The 26,527-nt window shown below is 54.0% G+C and overlaps 1 protein-coding gene across 1 annotated transcript in view; it reads left to right on the top strand.

Moving 5' to 3' along the window:
- The window catches only part of TRIOBP (TRIO and F-actin binding protein), a 74,029-nt gene that overhangs the window by 683 nt on the left and 46,819 nt on the right, over positions 1-26,527 (top strand). The window contains exons 2-6 of the mRNA XM_030815592.1: positions 7,593-7,732; positions 10,670-10,871; positions 13,229-13,397; positions 21,164-21,838; positions 21,974-24,527. Of these exons, the coding sequence (XP_030671452.1) occupies positions 7,593-7,732; positions 10,670-10,871; positions 13,229-13,397; positions 21,164-21,838; positions 21,974-24,527 (3,740 nt within the window). The remainder of the gene's footprint in view (positions 1-7,592; positions 7,733-10,669; positions 10,872-13,228; positions 13,398-21,163; positions 21,839-21,973; positions 24,528-26,527) is intronic.

Genomic DNA, 26,527 nt, shown 5'->3' with positions numbered 1-26,527 from the left:
AAAAGAAAAAACAAAACAGAAATGTCATTATACCTTGAGAGTATTTTCTTTTTCTTTTCTTTGAGACAGAGTCTCACTCTGTCGCCTGGGCTAGAGTGCAATGGCAATGGTGTGATCTCAGCTCACTGCAACCTTTGCCTCCTAGGTTCAAGTGATCCTCCCGCCTGAGCCTCCCAAGTAGTTGGGATTACAGGTGCCTGCCACCATGCCCAGCTAATTTTTGTATTTTTAGTAGAAACGGGGTTTCGCCATATTGGCCAGGCTGGTCTTAAACTCCTGACCTCAGGTGATCCACCCGCCTCAGCCTCCCAAAGTGTTGGGATTACAGGCGTGAGCCACCGCGCCCGGCCTGGAGAGTGTTTTCTATGGAAGGCTCTGAGCTTGCATCCTGCTGTCTCTCTGTCAAAAAGGGAGATTAGCAGATGTTAGAGAGATGTTAAGAATACACCAGCATCATCTGGAGATTTTCTTTCTCCCTCTTTTTTTTTTTTTTTTTTTGGAGATAGGGTCTTGCTCTGTAGCCCAGGCTGGAGTGCAGTCGTCCAACCTACAGTACATGGCTCACTGTAGCCTCGACCTCCCAGGCTCAAATGATCTTCCCGCCTTGGCCTCCTGAGTAGCAGAGACTACAGGCACATGCCACCACGGCCAGCTAATTTTCTTGTAAAGATGGGATCTCACTATGTTGCCAGGGCTGGTCTCAAATTCCTGGGCTCAAGTGATCCTCCTGCCTCAACCTCCGTAACTGCAGGGATTACAGGTGTGAGATGCTGCACCTGGTCTGAAGATTTTCTTCTTCAAGTTATTGAAGGAGTGAAGAAGAGTCATTTTTTTTCTTTCTTTTTATTTTCATTTGAGATGGAGTCTCTCTCTGTTGCCAGGCTGGAGTTCAGTGGCTCAATCTCGGCTCACTGCAACCTCCGTCCCCTGGGTTCAAGTGATTCTCCTGCCTCAGCTTCCTGAGTACCTAGGATTACAGGTGCCCACCACCATGCCCAGCTAATTTTTGTATCTTTAGTAGAAACAGGGTTTCACCATGTTGGTCAGGCTGGTCTCGAACTCCTGACCTCGTGATCTGCCTGCCTCGGCTTTCCAAAGTGCTGGGATTACAGGCGTGAGCCACTGTGCCCGGCCGAGATTTTCTTCTTCAAGTTATTGAAGGAGTGAAGAAGAGTCATTTTCTGACTTTGTGACTAATGTAGTCTGCTGCCGAGCCTCCATGCATGTAAACACAGAGCACCTGATACACACACAATGAGAAACCTGGGACCCATGAACCTCCGCGGGCCCTTCCAACCTTGACCCCCATGGCTTCGTCATTCCTATTGGAGTCTGAAGGTCCTCTGTTTTTGGCAGGGGGGGGGGGACAGAGTCTCGCTCTGTTGCCAGGCTGGGGTGCAGTGGCGCAATCTGGGCTCACTGCAAGCTCCGCTTCCCAGGTTCATGCCATTCTCCTGCCTCAGCCTCCTGAGTAGCTGGGACTACAGGCACCTGCCACCACGCCCGGCTAATTTTTTGTCTTTTTAGTAGAGACAGGGTTTCACCGTGTTAGCCAGGATGGCCTCGATCTTCCTGACCTCGTTGTTTGCCCACCTCGAACTCCCAAAGTGCTGGGATTACAGGCGGGAGCCACCGCGCCCAGCTTCTACCAGTCTTGATACCTCCAATAATAGCTCTCCTGTGCTCACCTGCAAATTCAGGTTCAGGGAACAGATGCCTGGGAGTCCATCTTTCATGCAAATGACCTTCTCCCAGTGGTTGGGAGGATGGCAGGCATGGAATAGGAGAGCCCTGGATTCAGGCTGGTCTGAGTTCTAGTCTCAATCCCACCGTTTCCCACCTGAGACCTTGGGTCAGCTCACAAATTCATACATACTGAATAGGTGCTTAAAATGTGCCAGGCATTATGTTAGATGATGGGGAAATCATGATAAATCAGAAAGGCACAGCTGGGCACAGTGACTCACTCCTGTAATCCTAGCACTTTGGGAGGCCAAGGCGGGTGGATCACTTGGAGTTCAAGACCATCCTGGCAACATGGCAAAACCCCATCTCTACAAAAAATTTTAAAAATTAGCTGGGTGTAGTGGGATGCGGCTATAGTCTCAGTTACTCAAGAGGCTGAGGTGGGAGGATCACCTGAGACTGGGAGGCGGAGGCTGCAGTGAGCCGTGATCACATTACTATATTTCAGCCTGGGTGACAGAGTTGGACTCTGTCTCAGAACAGAACAGAACAGTACAGAAAACAGGGAGGGGGAGGGGAAGAGAGAGGGGGACGGGGAGAGGGAGGAGGAGAGGAGGAGAGAGGGACACATCCCTGGCTTGTCTTCATGGGGCACATCCCTGGCTTGTCTTCATGGGGCTTATAGTCTAGCAAGCGAAATGCACATGATTATTTAATCTTGGTTGTGGCAAATGTATAAAGGAACAGTAAGTGGCATGAAGGTAAAGGATAGGGCATTGGGGAAAGTTTCTCCAAAAAAAATGACATTTCAGCTGCTTGGTAAAGGCTGTGCAGGCATTAGCATTAGTTAGTGAAATTGCAGGAAGAGGAGAGGAAGGAAGGAGAATGTGCAAAGGCCAGCCTGGCATGGCAGCTCACGCCTGTAATCCCAGCACTTTGGGAGGCTGAGGCAGGAAGATCACTTGAACTCAGGAGTTTGAGACCAGCCTGGGCAGCACAGTGAGACCCCATTTCTACCAAAAAAAAAAAAAAAATAGCCAGGCAGGATGGTGCACACCTGTAGTCCCAGCTAGTCAGAAGGCTGATGTGGGAGGATTACTGGAGCCCAAGAGTTCAAGGTTGCAGTGAGCCATGAGCATGCCAATGCACTCCAGCCTGGGCAACAGAATGAGATCTTGTCTCAAAAACAAAACAAACAAATAGGTCAGGTGCAGTGGTTCACGCCTGTAATCTCAGCACTTTAGGAGGCTGAGACGGGTGGATCACCTGAGGTCAGGAGTTCAAGACCACCCTAGCCAACATGGTGAAACCCCATCTCTATTAAAAATACACAAATTAGCCACGTGTGGTGGTGAGTGCCTGTAATCCCAGGTACTCAGGAGGCTGAGGCAGGATAATCTCTTGAACCCAGGAGGCAGAGGTTGCAGTGAGCGAAGATTGCACCACTGTACTCCAGCCCGGGTGACAGAGCGAGAATCCTCTCAAAACAAAACAAACAAAGAATATGCAAAGGCCCTGAGGCAGAAAGGAGGCTGCACATCGGGCTGGAGAGGACAGCAAGAGGCGGGCACAGAGGAGCTATAGGACAAGGATGGAGAATGGGGGGAGGCCTGGTCTCACTGGCCTCGTGCGGCTTTGTGGACATGTTGAAGACTTAGGATTCTGAGGTTTTTTTCTGTTTTGTTTTTGTTTTTTTTGAGATGGAGTCTCGCTCTGTCACCCAGGCTGGAGTGCAGAGGCGTGATCTCCGCTCATTGCAACCTCCACCTCCCAGTTTCAAGTGATTCTCCTGCCTCAGCCTCCCAAGTAGCTGAGACTACAGGCATGCGCTACCAAGCCCAGTTAATTTTTGTATTTCTAGTAGAGATGGGGTTTCACCATGCCGCTCAGGTCTTGAACTCCTGGCCTCAAGCATTCTGCCCTCCTTGGTCTCCCAAAGTGCTGAGATTACAGGTGTGAGCCACCTCGCCCGGCCAAGCCACGGAAGATTTCAAATAAGGGAGTGACGTGCTCTGATTTGCATTTTTCACAGTCACTCTGATTGCTGGGCAGAGAGAATGGAGGGCAGGGTGGTGAGAGTGAATCAGGTGACCTGCCAGGAAAAGGTGCATGTACTCATCAGTGCCAGAGATGACTGGGGCTTTGAGATGGAGGCAAATGGACACATTTCCGAACTAATTGAGCAGGCACCTCTACAGGATTTGGGGGTGAGGGAGGGGAGAAACCCATGGCTGACTCCTGTTATTTCTCCAGGCAGGGTACTTGGGTTGGGAGGTCTGTTTGGAGTTGTCTGGGGCATGGTGTGGGGTGTCGGCAGGAAACTGGAAGTGAGGGGGTGGTTAGTGAATTGGGGGGGCTGGAGCTTAGATCCAGACCATCACAGGAGATGGAGGCCTGCGAGTCTTCAGGATCTGTCACTGATCAAAGTCTTGCTCACGGATGAGCCTATCGTCTGCGGAGGAAAGTGTGGAATGAGATGAGAATAGGCCTGGGTGGAGGCCAGGGAATCAGCAGAGACAGCCAAGAAGGCCAGAGGCTAGGAGGCAAACCCCACAGTGTGCCCCTCCTCCCCAGGAGCCAAGACCAGAGATAGTTTCAAGAGAGGGGGCCAGGCACAATGGCTCCCGCCTGTGATCACAGCACTTTAGGAGGCTGAGGCTGAAGGATGGCTTGAAACCAGGAGTTCAAGACCAGCCTAGGTAACAAAGTGAGATCCCATCTCTACAAAACAAAGAATGAACTGGGTATAGTGGTGCATGCCTGCAGTCCCAGCTACTGGGGAGGCTGAGGCAGGAGGATTATTTGAGCCCCGGAGATCGAGGCTGCAGTGCACTGTGATCATGCCACTGCCAGAGCAAGACTCTGAAAAAAAAAAAAAAAAAAGATCAGAGAGGGGCACGACATCAAATCCTCCACTTTCTTGAGCTTCCAGTTGCTCTGATGATGATCAAGGCTGTGAAACTCACCTTTGGCAAATGCATGAGGGGTGACTGTTGTGTCTCGGAGCCAGGCCCTGGGACCCAACTCTGGGCAGGAAGCAGCTCCCTGTGAACCAGATGTGATAGTAAAAAACTGACACTGGGCTGGGCGTGGTGGCTCACACCTGTAATCCCAGCACTTTGGGAGGCCGAGGCGGGTGGATCACCTGAGGTCAGGAGTTTGAGACCAGCCTGACTAGCTTGGTGAAATCCTGACTCTACTAAAAATACAAAAATTAGCAGGGCGTGGTGGCGGGTGCCTGTAATCCCAGCTACTCGGGAGGCTGAGGCAGGAGAATTGCTTGAATCCGGGAGGCGGAGGTTGCAGTGAGCCGAGATCTGGCCACTGCACTCCAGCCTGGACGACAAGAGCGAAAAACTCCATCTCAAAACAAAAACAAAAACAAAAACCTCCTGGGCCCCAGAGGATGGCAACTGCCTCTTCCGGCCTCTTCCAACTGCCTGCCTGAGCACTCCTCTGCCACTCTGGACCTATTCCATGGTGCCTCGTGGTCAGGCATTGAAGGAATGGGTGGGTTTTTTTTCCATCACCTTTAGATGCTGCTGCTGGGGTTGGGGCGGGTCTCCCCTGGCTGACTCTGTCTGCCCCACCCACTCTCTCCCCATCTCTCTGTCACCACAGGTCTCCAGGGACCAAATTTAGCTCATTTTTCCTCCAAGGATTCTGGACCCTTGGCCATATTTGCCTCTAGCTTTAGGTCAAGAGAGATTTCCAACACAGAGTAAAAAAATCTGTATGTTTAAAAAAAAAAAAAAAATTGGCTGGGCGTGGTGGCTCACGCCTGTAATCCCAGCACTTTGGCCGAGGCAGGCAGATCACCTGCCATCAGGAGTTCAAGACCAGCCTGGCCAACATGGCAAACCACTGTCTCTACTAAAAATAGAAAAATTAGCCGGGCGTGGTGTCGGGCACCTGTAATCACAGCTGCTGGGGTGGCTGAGGCAGAAGAATTGCTTGAACCCAGGAGGCGAAGGTTGCAGTGAGCCGAGACTGTGCCATTGCACTCTAACCTGGGCTACAAGAGCGAGACTCTGTCTCAAAAAAAAAAAAGCCCTTTACAAATATTAACTCATTTAATTCTCAGAACACCCCCGGGAGGTGGGTCCTGCTCTCCTGCCGGTTTTGTAGTGAGATAACTGAGACACAGAGAGGATAAGTCACGTGGCCCAGGTCTTGCTCGCTTCTCAGCCTCCATTTCCGAGAGGTGAAAACAATGCTCCAAAAGGGGAAGTCTGGCCTGAGGTCACCAGCTGGGAAGCGGAGGAGCCAGGATGGGGACCGAGGTCCATCTGAGGCCAGAGCCAGTGCTGACCCGCCAGACAGGAAATCAGAGCTGGGGACTGACCGTGGGGCCCACTCAAGTGGGTGGTGGGGTGGTGACGGGGGCTGGGGTGAAAGCCAGGATGAAGTGTCACATGAGGCTAGGGCTCCTGCTGGGCCTGGCGGGGCAGAGACCCCTGGCTGATGCCTGGCAAGCCTCTCCTCATTTCTGCTGTGTCGTCCCCTGGGTGGCCAAGGCGCCAGGCCTGGCTGTGGATCTGACACCTCCTGCTGCCGAGCTCTGATCAGAATCTGGCTGCAGGGCAGGGGGCGAAACTGAATCCCGCCGTGCCTCCCCTGGCCTGGATGTCACGGCAGACATCCCAACCCCACTTCTTGGCACTGCCTGACCCCAGCAGTGGCCTTCTTGGAACCTGGAGAGCCTGTGCCCACCCTGTGGTGCCGACCAGGCTGCTGCCTTGGCCCTGGGCTCTGGGCTCCAGGGTCCCCAGGGATCCCAGGCCCAGGCTCCTGCCCCTCCCGGCTCTCAGGTGAGCTGCTGGGATCGGGTTCCTGCGGTTTCATGTCCTGCATTGTTCTTGGCTGGGCCCCGGCTTATGAAACAGTAATGAGGGGCCCCTGCTCCCGTAGCCAGCCTCTAAGGTTTCCACTGCCTCAGCTGCTGCTGCCACCACAGCCCGGAGTCGGGGCCTGGGAGGGCGGCAGCGTGGGGGCCTGAGCCGGAGCCCCCCGGGGATGAGGGTGCTGACAGCCGACAGCCGCCACCACCTCCAGAGCCCGCAGCCCAGGTAATCCGAGAGGAGGCGGGGCGCAGGGTGCCATGGCCGCTGTCTCCCACCACCAGGGGAGGGAACTGCTGCTCTCCAGAGGTGGGGAGGAATTGGGGGGGGCCCTGGAGGTGAGCAGCCATTCCCCCCGGTGAGTCCAGCACCAGACCAGCCTTCACAGGTGTGGCCTTGCCAAGGGCGGAGGGAGAGAGGAGTGGGCAGCTGGCTCTAGGCCCCTGCGCTTTTCCTGGGGCCTTGACCCTCCAGCCCTGGAGCCCCTGCCTCTCCTTTAGTGGGGCAAATCTCTTCTGTCCTCCAAGACCTTGTTTTCCCATCTCCTCTACCATCAAACTGCCTCTTCCTCCCTCAGCCCTCTCCCTTCTCTCAGCCAGCCTAATCCTTCCTCCTTGCCCTTGTCTCTTGGCCAAAAAAGACCCTGGTGGATCCTTCTATCCACCTCGTTCTGGGGTGCACACGCATACGTGCACGTATACATGAACTTGCACTGATGCAAACATACGGATCGGTGTACCCGTGGGACCTGCGTAGACACGCATGAGCAAGAGCTCAGTCCACCTATGTGCACACATGTGCCCCCAATACCAGGCCTTTATCCACACACATACCTGCTCCAAGGCCCATATGTATGCACGCACATGTGCAGGCACACACCAGGTACCTCAGCCAGCCCTCGGCTTGAGTCCCAAGGGGCGCTTCCAGCCTGATGGGCAGCTCCTTGAGAAGTGCGAGATCCCAGGAGGAGATGCCTGGAGACTCCCACACCACCGGGAGGGGCTGTGCGGGGGGGGAGCCCCCACGTGGGTGCTGAGCTGTCTCCTCTCTCCAACCCTGGCCCAGGAGCTCAGGAGCCCTTCAGGTGCTGAGGTGCCCTACTGCGACCTGCCTCGATGCCCACCTGCCCCTGAGGACCCACTCAGCGCCTCAACCTCCGGCTGCCAGTCTGTGGTGGACCCGGGCCTCAGGCAAGGGCCCAAGAGGTGGGTAGAGTCCCAGGGCCCGGGAAGGGCTTCATGGGGTGGAATGCCCTTGCCCTTCCCATTTGCACTCCTTCCCCAAGGCAGCACCTGTCTCTAATGGCTGCTGGCATGGGTCACGTGGTCAGTCCTCCAAACCTAGGCACAGGTGGGTGGTGGGCATGCTCCTTGGGCCCACAGGAAGAACTCAGATCACACCACCCTGTTTGCACCTGAGTGGCTAAGCCTCCCCTCCCCACTCCTGGCTGTCTCTCCCAGGGGCCCTGCCCACCCCATAACCTCCCAAGACCGAGCTCAGCTTTGCCCCAGGGTGTGTGGCTGCTGTGCACCCACCTTGCAGTGGGCATGGCCACAGCCTACTCACATTTCCTGGTTCCCTTTGCACAGCTTTAGAAAGATTAAATAGTCCCTGCACCCAGGGGCACCTGCTGTCACCCACCTACCTGGGTGTGCACTGCTCCAGGCTCTGGGGTTCCTTCCACCCTCAGGCCTGAGTGGCAGTCCCCCTTTAAGGTCATGGTACCTTGGGAGGCCATGGTCTGAGAGTCTAGAATCCTGGGTTCCAGCTTCAGATCCATCCCTGATGGGTCTTTTTTTTTTTTTTTTTTTTTTTTTTTGAGACGGAGTCTCGCTCTGTCGCCCAGGCTGGAGTGCAGTGGCGCAATCTCGGCTCACTGCAAGCTCCGCCTCCTGGGTTCACGCCATTCTCCTGCCTCAGCCTCTCCGAGTAGCTGGGACTACAGGCGCCCGCCACCACGCCTGGCTAATTTTTTGTATTTTTAGTAGAGACGGGGTTTCACTGTGGTCTCGATCTCCTGACCTCGTGATCCGCCCGCCTTGGCCTCCCAAAGTGCTGGGATTACAAGCGTGAGCCACCGCGCCCGGCCCCATCCCTGATGGGTCTTGAGCAAGTTACTCTGTCTTTCTGTGTCTCAGTTTCCCTGTCTGTAAAATAAGAGGGATTGAATCAAATCAGCATTGTGCTGAGATCATTCATGTGCTCCTCACAGGTAGGCATATTAAAACAAACAAACAAACAAACAAAAAAACAGGCTGGGTGCAGTGGCTCATGCCTGTAATCCCAGCACTTTGGGAGGCCAAGGTGGGTGGATCATTTGAGGTCAAGAGGTCGAGACCAGCCTGACCAACATGGCGAAACCCTGTCTCTACTAAATATACAAAAATTAGCCAGGCATGGTGGCAGGTGCCTGTATTCCCAGCTGCTCGGGAGGCCAAGGCAGGAGAACTTTAACCCAGGAGGCAGAGGTTGCAGTGAGTTGAGATTGTGCCATTACACTCCAGCCTGGGTGACACAGCGAGACTCCATCTCCAAAAAAAAAAAAAAACACACACACACACACAAAACTGAAAAAAAAAAAAAAACAAAAAAAAAAAAACAAAGACAACTTTGTTATCAGGTATGTTTCAGAAAGTCTGGGATAAATGAAGTTGAATAGCTTTCCTGCAGGACTTGTCAGAGCCTTTAGCTTGCCTGTGTGTGTTGTGGCTTTTGGGTAAGGGAAGTAGAGAAGTATGCCATTTGACTACAGAGCTCTTTTTTATGGCCATCACTTATTATCATCGTGTAGGCCAGTCTGTGGGTCACTCTTTGGGGATACTGCCAGTGCTAAGCCTTCTTGAGCCCGTGACTTCTTTTAAAGCAGAGCCTTCTCTGCAGCTCCCTCCCTCAGCATCTGGGCTGGTGAACCCGTCAATGCCCGTGGAGCCGTGCTGCCTCTCACATCCTCATTAGCCAAGCATGAGTCTGTCTTCTTAGACTTACTGAACTTGGGGTCAGTAGACTAAGACTAAGACTCAAAGTTGGGGCTGGGGCAATAGTTTTGGTTCATAACACAGCTCTGCCCTTTCCTATCTCGGTGACCTTGGCCAGTTTCTTGACCTCTCTGAGCCTCAGTGTCTTCCTCTGTGAAATGGGAATTATTATAATTATTATTTTGAGATGGAATCTTGCTCTATCACCCAGGCTGGAGTGCAATGGCACGATGTTGGCTCACTGCAACCTCAGCCTCCCAAGTAGCTGGGATTCCAGGCATACGCCACCACACCCAACTAATTTTTGTATTTTTATTTATTTATTTTTGAGATAGAGTTTCGCGCTGTCACCCAGGCTGGAGTGCAATGGCACGATCTTGGCTCACTGCAACCTCCGCCTCCTGGCTTCCAGCGATTATCTTGCCTCAGCCTCCTGAGTAGCTGGGATTACAGGCATGTGCCACCACCATGCCCATCTAATTTTTGTATTTTTAGTACAGACGGGATTTCACCATGTTGGACAGGCTAGTCTCGGACTACTGACCTCAGTTGATCCGCCCACCTCAACCTCCCAAAGTGCTAGGATTTCAGGTGTGAGCCACTGTGCCCGGCCTAAAATGGGAATTATTATACTTACTTTAAAGGGATGCTGTTGCCGGGCGCGGTGGCTCACGCCTGTAATCCCAGCACTTTGGGAGTCCGAGGCGGGCAGATCACGAGGTCAGGAGATCGAGACCATCCTGGCTAACACGGTGAAACCCCGTCTCTACTAAAAAATACAAAAAATTAGCCGGGCGTGGTGGCGGGCGCCTGTAGTCCCAGCTACTGGGGAGGTTGAGGCAGGAGAATGGCATGAACTCGGGAGGCAGAGATTGCAGTGAGCCGAGATGGCGCCACTGCACTCCAGCCTGGGTGACAGAGCGAGACTCTGTCTCAAAATAAATAAATAAATAAATAATAAAATTACGAAAAAAAAGGGATGCTGTTTTAGCTCAATGAGGCAACCCATATAAAAAGCCTGACACAGAGGCAGCCCTCAGCACTGGCTCCCTTTCCCACACCAGCGTGTGGGCCCCAGGCTCCCTGTGTGAGTGAGTGCGTATGCCTGGGTGGGGTGGGGGATACTCCTAACTCCCCATTACTTTTTGGGTCTGTCTCCTCTCCCAGGGGCCCATCCCCCTCAGCAGGGCTCCCGGAAGAGGGTCCCACAGCTGCCCCCAGGAGCGGGAGCCGGGAGCTTGAGGCAGTGCCCTATCTGGAGGGCCTGACCACTTCCCTGTGTGGCAGCTGCAACGAAGACCCCGGCTGTGACCCCACCTCCAGCCCTGACTCTGCCACCCCTGATGATACCAGCAACTCGTCCTCTGTGGTGAGCCAGGAGTGGGAGATGGGGGGACAAGAGTGGCTCACACCTCCATCTGCTGTCCTGGGTCCCGCCTAAACCTCCAGGCCAGGGCTGAGCCTCACACCAGGGAATCCGGCGAGGTCCTCTGGACCATTAGCTGGCAGCTTGGGCCACCCCGGCGAACCCCTGGAGGGTGGGGATTTCTGCACAGGCTGGCCCAGGGCAGCTGGGGTCTGGCTGTGAAAGATGGGAAAGGAGTTTCAGCCGACAGGAGCTCTGGGTGAATCACCAGCAGGCTCGGGCTGCCACACACTCTCAGATTCCAGAGGGCTGGGGTGTTGGTTGTGGTGTCTAGAGCAAGAGTGGCACAGAGCCCCAGGGCCCTGCCCTCGCCACACAGTGCTGAGCCCCACGGCCAGCCCTGGAATAGATTTCCAAGGGACAGAGGAAAGGGAGCAGGCTGCGGGGGTCATTTAGCCACGAAGAGAGAAGAGCCAGCAGTCTTTCCTCCAGCATTTGCACTTTGAGGGGCTGCTGCAGAGCAGGAGAGACAGGCTTGTCCCAGGAGGCCCCCCAAAAGGAAAATGACGGGGGGTGGTGATAAGACTCAGAATAAAACAACCCAGCCTCGCATGCTACGTGGCCAGCTCCATGCTAAGGGCTTGGTGGGTGTGGGTTCAGGGGAGACTCACCACACCCTCGGAGGTGGAGATTTCAATCGCCCCATATGGGGCTGAGGCTCAGAGCGGGGAGCAACTTAGTGGAGGCCACACATCTGGGAAGTAGTGGGGCTAGGATTTGAACCCACTTCTCTCTGGCCCCTGGGGGTTTCTCACACAGTCCCAGATGCGGAACCCTGGGACTCTGGGCAAAGCTCTTGGCTTCAATGGACGTGCATGCCTCCTAGATCCATTGAAGATCAGCGACTTAGCACTTAGCACCTGCTAGAGCCAGCACAGTGCCAGGCAAACAGCACGTGCTTTTAATTTAATTGATTGATTGAAGACTGGGTGCGGTGGCTCACGCCTGTAATCTCAGCACTTTGGGAGGCCAAAGTGGGTGGATCACCTGAAGTCAGAAGTTTGAGACCAGCCTGGCCAACATGGTGAAACTCCGTCTCTACTAAAAATACAAAAATTAGCAGGGTGTGCTGGTAGGCACCTGTAATCCCAGCTACCTGGGAGTCTGAGACAGGAGAATCGCTTGAACCCGGGAGGTTGCAGTGAGCTTGGATTGCACCATTGCACTCCAGCCTGGGCAACAAGAGCAAAACTCCATCTTAAATAGAAAAAAAAAAAAAGTTGATTGATTGAGACAGGGTCTTGCTCCGTCACCCAGACTGGAGTGCAATGACGTGAACATGGCTCACTATAGCCTTGACTTCCTGGGCTCAAGTGATCCCCCCCACCTCAGCCTCCTGAGTAGCTGGGACTATAGGCATGCACAATCATGCCTAGCTATTATTATTATTTTTTAAAATGTTGTAGAGACAGGGTCTCACTGTGTTGCCCAGGCTGGAAGTGCTTTTTACTGAGTCCATGGAGCGGAGTCTACACCACAGAAGGTGTGGCACCACTCACTGTCACCTCTCGGGGACAGAACTTGACAGTTTAGGAAGTGCTTTTTATTTTTTATTTAATTTTATTTATTTTTGAGATGGAGTCTTGCTCTGTCACCTGGGCTGGAGTGCAGTGCCACGATCTCAGCTCACTGCAACCTCTGTCTCCCGGGTTCAAGCGATTCGCCTGCCTCAGCCTCTCGAGTATCTGGGATTACAGGTGCCCACCACCATGCCCGGCTAGTTTTTGTATTTTTAATAGAGACGGGGTTTCACCATGTTGGCCAGGCTGGTTTCGAGCTCCTGACCTCAGGTGATCCACCTGCCTCGGCCTCCCAAAGTGTTGGGATTACAGGCGTGAGCCACCGCACCCGGCAGGGAAGTGCTTTATTTTGTTTGTTTGTTTGTGTTTTTGTTTTTTGAGATGGAGTTTCGCTCTGTCACCCAGGCTGGAGTGCAGTGGCGCGATCTCCACTCACTGCAAGCTCCACCTCCCAGGTTCACACCATTCTCCTGCCTCAGCTTCCCAAGTAGCTGGGACCACATGTGCCCGCCACCACGCCCAGCTAATTTTTTGTATTTTTTAGTAGAGATGGGGTTTCACCGTGTTTGCCAGCATGGTCTCAATCTCCTGACCTCGTGATCCACCCGCCTCGGCCTCCCAAACTGCTGGGATTGCAGGCGTGAGCCACCGTGCCCGGCCAGGGAAGTGCTTTTTAATGTCAATTCCCTTCCCTTCCTTCTACCCCTCTCATTTGGGGAGTATATGTCCTGCAGCCTTTCTTCTCCCACAAACATACTTTCTCCTCCCCTTCTCTGGCAGGACTGGGACACTGTTGAGAGGCAGGAGGAGGCCCCCAGCTGGGACGAGCTCGCAGTGATGATCCCGAGGAGGCCTCGGGAGGCGCCGAGAGCTGACAGCTCCCAAAGGGCTCCGTCTCTCCTCACCAGGTCCCCTGTGGGAGGAGACACTGCAGGCCAGAAAAAGGAGGGTGAGTCCTTCTGCCAGGTTGGTTCCCATGGTGATGGCCTGGGGCCCCCAGATAGCCATCTCACTGGCCATTTGGGACTCTGGGCACGGCTGACTTTGGTGGCCTGTTAATAATAGTAACAGTTTGCATGTCATGATGGAGCAGCCACAATGAGTCATGCTACCCACTTCATTATTATTATTATTATTGTTATTATTGTTTTGGACAGAGTCTTGCTCTGTTGCCCACGCTAGAGTGCAGTGGCACGATCTCGGCTCACTGCAACCTTTGCCTCCCCAGTTCAAGCGATTCTTCTGCCCCAGCCTCCCAAGTAGCTGAGATTACAGGCTCCCACCATCATGCCCAGCTAATTTTTGTATTTTTAGTAGACATGGGGTTTCACCATGTTGGCCCGGCTGGTCTCAAACTCCCAACCTTCAGTGATCTGCCCATCTTGGCCTCCTAAAGTGCCGGGATTACAGGCGTGATTACAGGCACGCCTGGCCTATTGTTATTATTATTATTTTGAGATAGAGTCTCACACTGTTGCCCAGGCTGGAGTGCAGTGGTGCCATCTTGGCTCACTGCAACCTCCACCTCCTGGGTTCAAGCGATTCTCCTGCCCCAGCCTCCCTAGTAGCTGGGATTACAGGCATGCAACACCACGCCTGGCTAATTTTTGTATTTTTAGTAGAGACGGGGTTTTACCATGTTGGTCAGGCTTGTCTCAGATTCCTGGCTGGGGATTACAGGAGTGAGCCACAATGCCTGGCCTTAGCCAAGGAGTGTGGACTTTCTTCTCTAAATAGTAGGGAGCCACCGAAGGTTTTTGAGGAGGAAAGTCATGTAATTAAACCTGTGCCTCAGGAAGTTCCCTAGGTCAAAGGTGCAAAGGATGAATTGGAGCAGGGAGGGGTTGAAGGATGAGAAACCAGTTAAGAGACTGTTGCGGGCACTGTAGCAATAACTGGTTCAGGCATGAATCACTGGCGGATGCAAAATCGCTAGGGCAATAAGTTGTCAGGAAACAGGATAGTCATGGTCTCAAAGTATTGTGTCCGGAATTGGTGGGTTCTTGGTCTTACTGACTTCAAGAATGAAGCCGCGGACCCTTACGGTGTTACAGTTCTTAAAGGCGGCGTGTCTGGAGTACAGTGTTCCTTCTGATGTTCAGATGTGTTTGGAGTTTCTTCCTTCTGGTGGGTTCGTGGTCTCGCTGGCTCAGGAGTGAAGCTGCAGACCTTCGTGGTGAGTGTTACAGCTCTTAAGGCGGTGCGTCTGGAGTTGTTCGTTCCTCCTGGTGGGTTCGTGGTCTCAGTGGCTTCAGGAGTTAAGCTGCAGACCTTCACAGTGAGTGTCACAGCTCATAAAGGCAGTGTGGACCCAAAAAGTGAGCAGCAGCAAGATTTATTGCAAAGAGCAAAAGAACAAAGCTTCTACAATGTGGAAGGGGACCGGAGCGGGTTGCCACTGCTGGCTCGAGCAGCTTGCTTTTATTCTCTTATCTGGCCCCCACCCACATCCTGCTGATTGGTCCATTTTACGGAGAGCCAAGTGGTCTGTTTTGACAGGGTGCTGACTGGTGCATTTACAATCCCTGAGCTAGACACAAAGGTTCTCCACGGCCCCACTAGATTAGCTAGGTACAGAGTGTGGATGCAAAGGGTCTCCAAGTCCCCACCAGAGTAGCTAGATACAGAGTGTCAGGCCGGGCGCAGTGGCTTGCGCCTGTAATCCCAGCACTTTGGGAGGCCGAGGTGGGCGGATCACCTGAGGTTGGGAGTTCGAGACCAGCCTGACTAACATGGAGAAACCTCATCTCTACTAAAAATACAAAATTAGCCGGGCGTGGTGGTGCGTGCCTGTAATCCCAGCTTCTCGGGGGGCTGAGGCAGGAGAATCGCTTGAACCAGGGAGGCGGAGGTTGCGGTGAGCCGAGATCGTGCCATTGCACTCCAGCCTGGGCAACAAGAGCAAAACTCTGTCTCAAAAAAACAAAACAAAACAAAACAAAACAGAGTGTCTATTGGTGCATTCACAAACCCTGAGCTAGACACAGGGTGCTGATTGGTGTGTTTACAAACCTTGAGCTAGAGACAGAGTGCTGATTGGTGTATTTACAATCCCCTAGCTAGACATACAGTTTCTCCAAGTTCCCTCTAGACTCAGGAGCCCAGCTGGCTTCACCCAGTGGATCTCGCTCTGGGGCTGCAGGTGGAGCTGCCTGCCAGTCCCGCACCATGCACCCCCACTCCTCAGCCCTTGGGTGGTCGATGGGACTGGGCGCCGTGGAGCAGGGGCGGCGCTCGTCCGGGAGGCTCAGGCTGCACAGGAGCCCACGGAGGTGGGGGGAGGCTCAGGCATGGCGGGCTGCAGGTCCCAAGCCCTGCCCTGCGGGAAGGCAGCTAAGGCCCCGCGAGAAATTGAGCGCAGCGCCGGTGGGCCGGCAGTGCTGGGGGACCCAGCACACCCTCCACAGCCGCTGGTCCAGGTGCTAAGCACCCCGTTGCCCGGGGCCAGCAGGGCCAGCTGGCCGCTCCGAGTGCGGGGCCGCCAAGCCCACGCCCACCCGGAACTCCAGCTGGCCGGCAAGCGCCACGTGCAGCCCGGGTTCCCGCTCGTGCCTCTCCCTCCACACCTCCCTGCAAGCTGAGGGAGCCAGCTCCGGCCTCGGCCAGCCCAGGAAGGGGCTCCCACAGTGCAGCGGCAGGCTGAAGGGCTCCTCAAGTGCTGCCAAAGTGGGAGCCCAGGCAGAGGAGGCGCCGAGAGCGAGCGAGGGCTGTGAGGGCTGCCATCATGCTGTCACCTCTCAGTATCACCCCTCAGATTCTGCATCAATTACTGAGAGAAAAGGCACCCTTAGGCTGGGGAGAGCGGAAAGATACCACCATCACCAAGCGGCTGCCCAGCATCCCCAGAGTGGGGCAAACCAACATCAGATGCCTCCTGATGTGATGCATGGGGTCGGGGGAGGGGATGCTGGGGTGGGCACAGAATCCCTTCCCGTCTAAATCATCCTGCTGAAAATGCATTGCCTACACCTAATCCCAGTGAAACATCAGACAAACCAGAATTGAAAGACATTCTGCAAAATGACTGGGCTCCTCATAGGACAAAAAGCGGCTAGGGGACTGTTCTTGATTAAAAGAGACTAACAGGACGAGGACGTGGAATGCCATGTGTGAGCCCATTGGGATCTGGGACAGGAGGAGACAGAGCTGTGACAGGCATTACTGGGACAACTGGGGCATTTTTTTTTTTTTTTTTTTTGAAATGGAGTCTTGCTCTGTCGCCCAGGCTGGAGGGCAGTGGCGCCATCTCGGCTCACTGCAACTTCTGCCTCCTGGGTTTAAGCGATTCTCCTGCCTCAGCCTCCTGAGTAGCTGGGATTACAGGTGCCTGCCACCACGCCCAGCTAACTTTTTGTATTTTTAGTAGAGACAGGTTTCACCATGTTGAGCCTGATGGGATCCGTGACACGCCTGTAGTCCCAGCTACTCGGGATGCTGAGGCAGGAGAATCACTTGAACTTGGGAGGTGGAGGTTGCAGTGAGCCGAGATCGCCCCACTGCACTCCAGCCTGGGCAACAGAATAAGACTCCATCTCAAATAAATAAATAAATAAATAAATAAATAAATAAATAAGGGCCATGTTTGTGGGGTGAGAAGGGGACAGAGAAGGAGAGAGATTTAGGAGGCAGACTTGATGGTACTCAGGACAGGAGGATACACGGTCACAGCTCCTGGCCTGGGTGTCTGCATAGATGGTGTGCCCTTTGCTGACAGCAGGTGGCTGGGGAGCGGATGCGCCCAGCGCTAGCTGTGCTGTGTGGGATTTGCTAGCCCCGAGGAAGAGGTTTTGAGGCTTCAGATGCTCAGAGAAGCAGGGGATGGAGATGTGGCATCTTTAACTGAGGGGCAGCGCTAACTCAGGCACTCAGTGGATGTTTACTTACTGCCCACAAGTCAATCATGGCTGAATAGATGAGGCAGCAATGAGAACAGCAGCAGCATTACAGCAGTGACCCGCTTTTCTCATGTTCCAGGCCTTGTGCTAAATAAATGTCTTGCACAGAATCATTCTGGGCTCCCCGACCCCTCACTCCTGGTCTGCCTCCTTCCTCACCGGCCACTCCACCTCGCTCTCCTTTGCTGAGGCCACCTCCTCTGCTTCACTTTTAAATATCGGATGCCCCAGATCCCAGTCCTGGGCCCCTTCTGTCCTCTCCCTGCACACTTAGCTGCTTGGCTTTCGGTACTGTCTGGGAAAAACCATGACTCCGGAGTCCACATCTCTGGCCTTGATTTCTCCCCTGAACCTGCCAGTTTATACAACCCAGCCCTCCACTGCGTTAATCACACCTCAGGCCCCACACTGCACTCATTGTTCCACTCATTTCCCCCCCCGCCTTTTTTTTTTTTTTTTTTGAGAAGGAGTTTCACTCTTGTTGCCCAGGCTGGAGTGCAATGGCGCAGTCTCGGCTCACCGCAACCTCCGCCTCCCAGGTTCAAGCCATTCTCCTGCCTCAGGCTCCCAAGTAGCTGGGATTACAGGCATGCGCCAACATGCCCGGCTAATTTTGTATTTTTAGTAGAGACGGGGTTTCCCCATGTTGGTCAGGCTGGTCTCAAACTCCCGACCTCAGGTGATCCGCTTATCCGCTTGCCTTGGCTTCTCAAAGTGCTGGGATTACAGGCGTAAGTGACCGCGCCCGGCCCACTGCTACAATACTAGTAACTAAGCTACAGACTTGAAGGGATTCACCAGTTTTTCTACTAATACCCTTTTTCTGTTCCTGGATCCATTCCAGGATCCCACATTGCCTCTAGTCCCTCTCCTCATCTCCTCCGTCTCCTCCAATCTGTGACAGCTTTCCCATCTCTTCCAGTTTCCCCTGAAGGCTGGGGGCACAGCAATCTGCTCACCTTTGACTTTAGAAAAAGTCTCCCTGGATGAACGATGACATTGGCCCCAGAGTGCCCAGGCTTGGGGGCTACTGCAACCATCCAGGAGAGAAGCAGTGGTGGCTTGGAGTAGGAAGTAGGTGTAGATGAGAGAAACAGGTGAATATGGAATGTATTTATTTTATTTTTCGTAGAGATAGGGGCTCACTATGTTGCCCAGGCTGGTCTCCAACTCCTGGGCTCAAGCAATCCTCCTGCCTCAGCCTCCTGAAATGTTGGAATTACAGGTGTGAGCCACTACCAGGCATGAAACGTATTTTAGAATGGCCATGGGACATCAGCCACCAGCAAATTTTTTTGTTTTTTGTTTTTTGTTTTCTGAAACAGAGTCTCGCTCTGTCACCCAGGCTGGAGTGCAGTGGCCACATCTCTGCTCACTGCAACCTCCACCTCCCGGGTTCAAGAAATTCTCCAGCCTCAGCCTCCCAAGTAGCTGGGATTACAGGCATGCACCACTGCATCCGGCTAATTTTTTTTTTTTTTTTTTTTGAGACAGAGCCTTGCTCTGTTGCCCAGGCTGGAGTGCAGTGGCGCGATCTCGGCTCACTGCAAGCTCCGCCCCCCAGGTTCACGCCATTCTCCTGCCTCAGCCTCCTGCCACTACAAGCGCCCGCCACCACGCCCGGCTAATTTTTTTTTTCTTTTTTTTTGTATATTTAGTACAGATGGGGTTTCACCGTGTCAGCCAGGCTGGTGTCGATCTCCTGACCTCGTGATCCGCCCACCTCGGCCTCCCAAAGTGCTGGGATTACAGGCGTGAGCCACCGTGCCCGGCCGCATCCAGCTAATTTTTGTATTTTTAGTAGAGACCGGTTTCACCATGTTGACCAGGCTGGTCTCGAACTCCTGACCTCAGATGATCCACCTGCCTCGGCCTCCTAAAGTGTTAGCATTACAGGCGTGAGCCACCGCACCTGGCAACCATACAAATTTTGAATTCTCTGCTAGGTGCTGGGAACTCAGACTTCACCAACACCAGCCCAGAGAGGCTGGATGGGGCAGTGGCTGCAAAGGGAGAGGACAGGGGATCTTACGAAGGCATGAAGAGAGGGGATCTGCATGAAGGCGACTGTGGCTACTTTTTTGTTTCGTTTGTTGTTTTAAGACAATGTCTTGCTCCGTTGCCCATGCTGAAGGGCAATGGCACAATCTTGGCTCACTGCAACCTCCGCCTCCTGGGCTCAGGCAATCCTCCGGCCTCAGCCTCCTAGGTAGCTGGGACTACAGGCACGTACCACCAGGCCCTGCTAAGTTTTAAAAAACTTGTAGTAGAGACAGGGTCTCGCCATGTTGCCTAGGCTGGTCTGGAACTCCTGAGCTCAAGTGATCCTCCCACCTTGGCCTCCCAAAGTGCTGGGATTACAGGTGTGAGCCACCACACCCACAGATGTGGCTCCTTTAAGGTGAGGCCATTATACCCTTTACTCTTCACCTAAAGCAGTAGCCAAGGGACGTGTACATAGGGGTGCTCAACACCTGCTAGGTGACTGAGGGATTGAGCGGGGTGGAGGGTGATACACCAAGGTCATGGCAACTCTGTCATGAGGCTAGGAGTTGCAAAGAGGGTCACTACTGAGGACAGTTACATTAATCCTTTAGGCCAGTGCTTCTGAAACTATAAGGTGTACAAATCACCAGACAGTTTTGTTAAATGCAGATTCAGAAGCAGCGCATCTGGGCTGGGACCTGAGATTCTGCATTTCTGGCAAACTCCCAGCTACCAGTTTATAAAAGGTTGTCCATCCCTGCACCTTTCCCATCTTCATGGCAGCCCTGGAAGAAGCCTCAGGGTAGGAACATTTGGATACAAAAAACAGGGGCTTTCTAGAGCTGTCGCACATGAAACAGGCTCATTAGAACCTGTCTCTACTAAAAATACAAGAATGAGCTGGGCATGGTGGTGCATACCTGTAATCCCAGCTACTTGGGAGGCTGAGGCAGGAGAATCATTTGAACCCAGGAGGCATAGGTTGCAGTGAGCCGAGATAGCGTCACTGCACTCCAGCCTGGGTGACAGTGTGAGACTCTGTCTCAAAAAAAAAAAAAAAAAAAAAAGGCCGGGCACGGTGGCTCATGCCTGTAATCCCAGCACTTTGGGAGGCCGAGGTGAGTGGATCACCTGAGGTCAGGAGTTCGAGACCAGCCTGGCCAACATGGTGAAACCCTGTCTCTACTAAAAATACAAAAATTAGCCGGGCGTGGTGACGCATGCCTGTAATCCCAGCTACACGGGAGGCTGAGGCAGTGGAGAGTGGCTTGAACCCGGGAGGTGGAGGTTGCTATGAGCCGAGATGGTGCCACTGCATTCCAGCCTGGGCGACAGAGCAAGACTCTGACTCAAAAACAAAACAAAACAAAAAACAAACAAAAAAAAAAAAAACAAGAAATGGGGGGAATTCCTTGGATTCTGATTGAAGGAAATAGAACTGGGAAGGGCAGACTGTCAGGTGGCTGCTGCTGGGCCCACCTCTCCCTCCCTGGGGTCACATAGGCTATTGTCAACACTTCTCTCCACAAATTTGCTTCTTCTCTGTCTTGTCTGTGGATCCCCAGACCCTGTGGCCTTCCAGTTCTTGAACCGATCTCTTGACTGAGTCAGGGTCTCAATTTCAAATTCTTGACCTCAGCTCAAGAGAGGCATCCAAGCCCTGTCTAATCAGCCTTGGTCAGGGAGGTGGAGTCACTTGGTACAGACAGTGAGACCTGTAAGAGGAGGGTGTGGGGTCTGCCCTAATCACTGGTCCTAAGGGACAAAGAAAGGTAGAATGTGAGAGCTGCCTGGACCTCTCCCCTTACCTTGAGCCCCTCTCTTCTCTCTCCAGACACCGGCGGTGGGGGCCAGAGCGCAGGACAGCGCTGGGCAAGGCTCCGGGGAGAAAGTGGGTTCTCCCTGGAGCGGCGTCGGTCGACACTGACCCAGGCTTCCTCCATGACACCACACAGCGGACCTCGAAGCACCACGTTTCAGGCTTCCCCTGCCCAAAGGGACACTGCTCAGGCTGCCTCTACATGTGAAACCCCCAGAGCCTCCTCTCCCCACCGAATCACCCAAAGGGACACCTCCAGGGCCTCATCCACCCAACAGGACACCCCCAGGGCCTCATCTACACAGTGGAACACCCCCAGAGCTTCCTCTCCCTCACGAAGCACCCAACAGGATAACCCCAGAACCTCTTCTACTCAGCAGGACAACCCCCAAACTTCTTTTCCTACTTGTACTCCCCAGCGGGAAAACCCCAGGATACCCTGTGTCCAGCAGGATGGTCCCAAAGCCTCCTCTCCCAACAGAACCACTCAACGAGAGAATTCCAGAACATCCTGTGCCCAGCGGGACAATTCCAGAGCCTCCAGAGCCTCCTCTCCCAATAGAGCCACACGAGACAACCCCAGAACATCCTGTGCCCAGCGGGACAATCCCGGGGCCTCCTCTCCCATCAGAGCTACTCAACAGGACAACCCCAGAATATCCTGTGCCCAGCGGGACAATCCCGGGGCCTCCTCTCCCAACAGAACCATCCAACGAGACAGCCCCAGAACATCCTGTGCCCGACGGGACAATCCCGGGGCCTCCTCTCCCAACAGAACCAATCAACGAGACAGCCTCAGAACATCCTGTGCCCAGCGGGACATTCCCAGAGCCTCCTCTCCCAACAGAACCATCCAACAAGAGAACCCCAGAACATCCTGTGCCCGACGAGACAATTCCAGGGCCTCCTCTCCCATCAGAGCTACTCAACAGGACAACCCCAGAATATCCTGTGCCCAGCGGGACAATCCCAGGGCCTCCTCTCCCATCAGAGCTACTCAACAGGACAACCCCAGAATATCCTGTGCCCAGCGGGACAATCCCGGGGCCTCCTCTCCCAACAGAACCATCCAACGAGACAGCCCCAGAACATCCTGTGCCCGACGGGACAATCCCGGGGCCTCCTCTCCCAACAGAACCAATCAACGAGACAGCCTCAGAACATCCTGTGCCCAGCGGGACATTCCCAGAGCCTCCTCTCCCAACAGAACCATCCAACAAGAGAACCCCAGAACATCCTGTGCCCGACGAGACAATTCCAGGGCCTCCTCTCCCATCAGAGCTACTCAACAGGACAACCCCAGAATATCCTGTGCCCAGCGGGACAATCCCAGGGCCTCCTCTCCCATCAGAGCTACTCAACAGGACAACCCCAGAATATCCTGTGCCCAGCGGGACAATCCCGGGGCCTCCTCTCCCAACAGAACCATCCAACGAGACAGCCCCAGAACATCTTGTGCCCGACGGGACAATCCCGGGGCCTCCTCTCCCAACAGAACCACTCAACGAGACAGCTCCAGAACATCCTGTGCCCAGCGGGACATTCCCAGAGCCTCCTTTCCCAACAGAACCATCCAACAAGAGAACCCCAGAACATCCTGTGCCCGACGAGACAATCCCAGGGCCTCCTCTCCCAACAGAACCATCCAGCGAGACAGCCCCAGAACATCCTGTGCCCAGCGGGACATTCCCAGAGCCTCCTCTCCCAACAGAACCATCCAACAAGAGAACCCCAGAACATCCTGTGCCCGACGAGACAATCCCAGGGCCTCCTCTCCCAACAGAACCATCCAGCGAGACAGCCCCAGAACATCCTGTGCCCAGCGGGACAATCTCAGAGCCTCCTCTCCCATCAGAGCCACCCAACAGAACAACCCCAGAACTTGTATTCAACAGAACATCCCCAGATCATCTTCCACCCAACAAGACAACCCTAAAACCTCTTGTACCAAACGGGATAACCTCAGACCCACTTGCACACAGCGGGACCGCACACAGTCCTTTTCCTTTCAACGAGACAACCCTGGAACCTCCTCATCTCAATGCTGCACCCAAAAGGAGAATCTGAGACCATCATCTCCCCACCGCTCCACTCAGTGGAACAATCCCAGGAATTCATCTCCCCATCGTACTAACAAAGACATCCCCTGGGCCTCGTTTCCCCTCCGGCCAACTCACAGTGATGGTCCCCGAACCTCTTCCCCATCTCGCTCCAAGCAAAGTGAGGTTCCCTGGGCATCCATCGCCCTCCGGCCAACCCAAGGTGACAGGCCTCAGACATCCTCTCCCAGCAGGCCAGCCCAGCATGACCCACCCCAGTCCTCCTTTGGCCCCACCCAGTACAACTTGCCATCCCGGGCCACCTCTTCCTCCCATAACCCAGGCCACCAGAGCACCTCCCGGACTCCCTCACCTGTGTACCCCGCTGCCTGTGGGGCTCCCCTGACCTCTCCTGAGCCCTCCCAGCCCCCATGTGCTGTGTGCATTGGGCACCGGGATGCCCCTCGAGCCTCTTCGCCCCCTCGCTATTTGCAGCACGACCCCTTCCCCTTCTTCCCAGAGCCCCGCGCCCCTGAGAGTGAATCGCCCCACCACGAGCCTCCCTATATACCACCTGCTGTGTGCATTGGACACCGAGATGCCCCCCGGGCGTCCTCGCCCCCCCGCCACACCCAATTTGACCCCTTTCCCTTCCTCCCAGACACCTCAGACGCCGAGCATCAGTGTCAGTCCCCCCAACACGAACCCCTTCAGCTCCCTGCACCTGTGTGTATTGGGTACCGAGATGCACCCCGGGCCTCCTCCCCACCACGCCAGGTCCCAGAGCCTTCCCTCTTATTCCAGGACCTCCCCAGGGCCAGCACAGAGAGCCTTGTCCCTTCCATGGACTCAATGCATGAGTGCCCCCACATCCCCACCCCTGTGTGCATTGGGCACCGGGATGCACCCTCCTTCTCATCCCCACCACGCCAGGCTCCTGAGCCATCCCTCTTCTTCCAGGACCCCCCTGGAACTAGTATGGAGAGCCTGGCCCTCTCCACTGACTCTCTGCATGGCTCTCCAGTGCTGATCCCCCAAGTGTGCATCGGGCACCGGGATGCACCCCGAGCCTCCTCCCCACCCCGCCACCCACCCAGTGACCTGGCGTTCCTAGCACCCTCACCTTCGCTGGGCAGCTCCGGGGGCTCCCGGGGCTCAGCGCCTCCCGGGGAGACCAGGCACAACTTGGAGCGGGAGGAGTACACTGTGCTGGCCGACCTGCCCCCACCCAGGAGGCTGGCCCAGAGAGAGCCAGGGCCCCAGGCGCAGTGCAGCAGCGGGGGCCGCACCCGCAGCCCTGGCCGCGCAGAGGTGGAGCGCCTCTTCGGGCAAGAGCGCAGGTGAGCCTGGGGGTGGGGTCAGCCAGGTGGGCTGGGGAGGAGGCTTGGCAGCAGGACAGGTGAAGGGTTAGGGTGCCAAAAGAAAGTGTTCAAATCCCCCTGGCTTGCCATTTACCGGCTGTGTGACCTTGGGCAAATTGCTCCGTTTCTCTTTTTCTGCATATTAGTAGTTTTCTATTTTTTGTGTGTGTGGTCAAGTGATGTCATGCACAGCCCAGTGGTTAACAGCAAGTCACGAGGGCTGAGTCCAAATCCTGGGTCAAAGCCACATGTCAACTCGTGTGATCTGATATAGTGAGTTAACCTACCTGAGCCTCAGTTTCCTCATCTGTAATGGAGGGGAATATGAGCATATTCATTCAAATAAGGGTGAACTGTCTTTTTATTTTTTCTTTTTTTTTTTTTCTTTTTTTTTTTGAGGCGGAGTTTTGCTCTTGTTGCCCAGGCTGGAGTGCAATGGTGCGATCTTGGCTCACTGCAACCTCCACCTTCCGGGTTCAAGCGATTCTCCTGCCTCAGCCTCCCGAGTAGCTGGGATTACAGGGGCCCGCCACCAAGCCCGGCTAATTTTTTTGTATTTTTAGTAGAGACGGGGTTTCGCCATATTGGCCAGGCTAGTCTCGAACTCCTGACCTCAAGTGATCCACCCACCTCGGCCTCGCAAAGTGCTAGGATTACAGGAGTGAGCCACCGTGCCCAGCCAAAATGAGAGGGAACTCTCAAACCCTTTGATCCAGACTCACGGGTTTTTTTTTTCTTCCGTGAATGAGGGAGAAGAAAGTACCCATGATTTTTTCCTGCCTTGGCAAAGAAAACTCATGGGTCCCTATGCATTTCAGAAAACAGTTATGTCAATTTAAAATGTATGGCCAGGGCCTGGGCATGGTGGCTCAAGCCTGTAATCCCAGCACTTTGGGAGGCCGAGGTGGGAGGATCACGAGGTCAGGAGATCGACACTAGCCTGGCTAACACGGTGAAACCCTGTCTCTACTAAAAATACAAAAAATTAGCTGGGCATGGTGGCGGGCACCTGTAGTCCCAGCAACTCAGGAGGCTGAGGCAGGAGAATTGCTTGAACCCGGGAGGCGGAGCTTGCAGTGAGCCGAGATCATACCACTGCACTCCAGCCTAGGCGACAGAGCGAGACTCCATCTAAAAAATAAAATAAAGTAAAATAAAAATGTATGGCCAGAGCTACCTATTTTAAGAAAGAAAGCTCACAGAATTACGGATTTTTAGCAGTCAAACATCCTGGGACACCTGAAGTCCAGGTGTCTTTCGAGTCACCTTGGTCAGCAGCACGGGCCCCCTGGAAGGGGAGCATTTCCTCCTAATCCGGCTGAGGTTTTTCTCCCCAGAAGTTCCAGCCCTCGAGTTTTCAAGAATCAGAGCTAGAATTCCATTAGTTAGGGTCAAGAGAACAACAGCAACAAAAAGCAGTCTGGAAGTCTCAAAACTTTCCGTGTATATAATTCAACGAATTTTTAGTATATTTACCAAGTTGTCCAACCATTGCCACAATCTAACTTTAGAACATTTCCATCACCCTAAAGGGTATGGAATATTTTGTATCTAAAATTCCTCTTTGCTGCTCCTTGGGAAAGTTTTCTCCTAGATTTGAATCTGCATGAGAAACCTTATCAATCTTGGCTGGGTGCAGTGGCTCCCTCCTGTAATCCCAGCACCAGAGCTTGCAGTGAGCCAAGATCGTGCCACTGCACTCCAGCCTGGGCGACAGAGCGAGACTCCATCTCAAAAAAAAAAAAAAAAAAGAAAAAAGAAAAAATTAGCCGGGCATAGTGGCACATGCCTGTAGTCCCAGCTACTCAGGAGGCTGAGGCAGCAGTATTGCCTGAATTTGGGAGGTGGAGTTTGCAGTGAGCTGAGATTGCGTCATTGCACTCCAGCCTGGGCAACAAGAGTGAAACTCCATCTCAAAAAAAGAAAAAAAAGAAACTTTATCTCTTGTTCTTCAAATTTCCTTTTCCAGTAAGCTTGAT

This window comes from Nomascus leucogenys, chromosome 7b (assembly GCF_006542625.1).
Source record: "Nomascus leucogenys isolate Asia chromosome 7b, Asia_NLE_v1, whole genome shotgun sequence".
Classification (NCBI taxonomy): domain Eukaryota; kingdom Metazoa; phylum Chordata; class Mammalia; order Primates; family Hylobatidae; genus Nomascus; species Nomascus leucogenys.
This window is presented reverse-complemented; position numbering and strand designations above follow the sequence as displayed.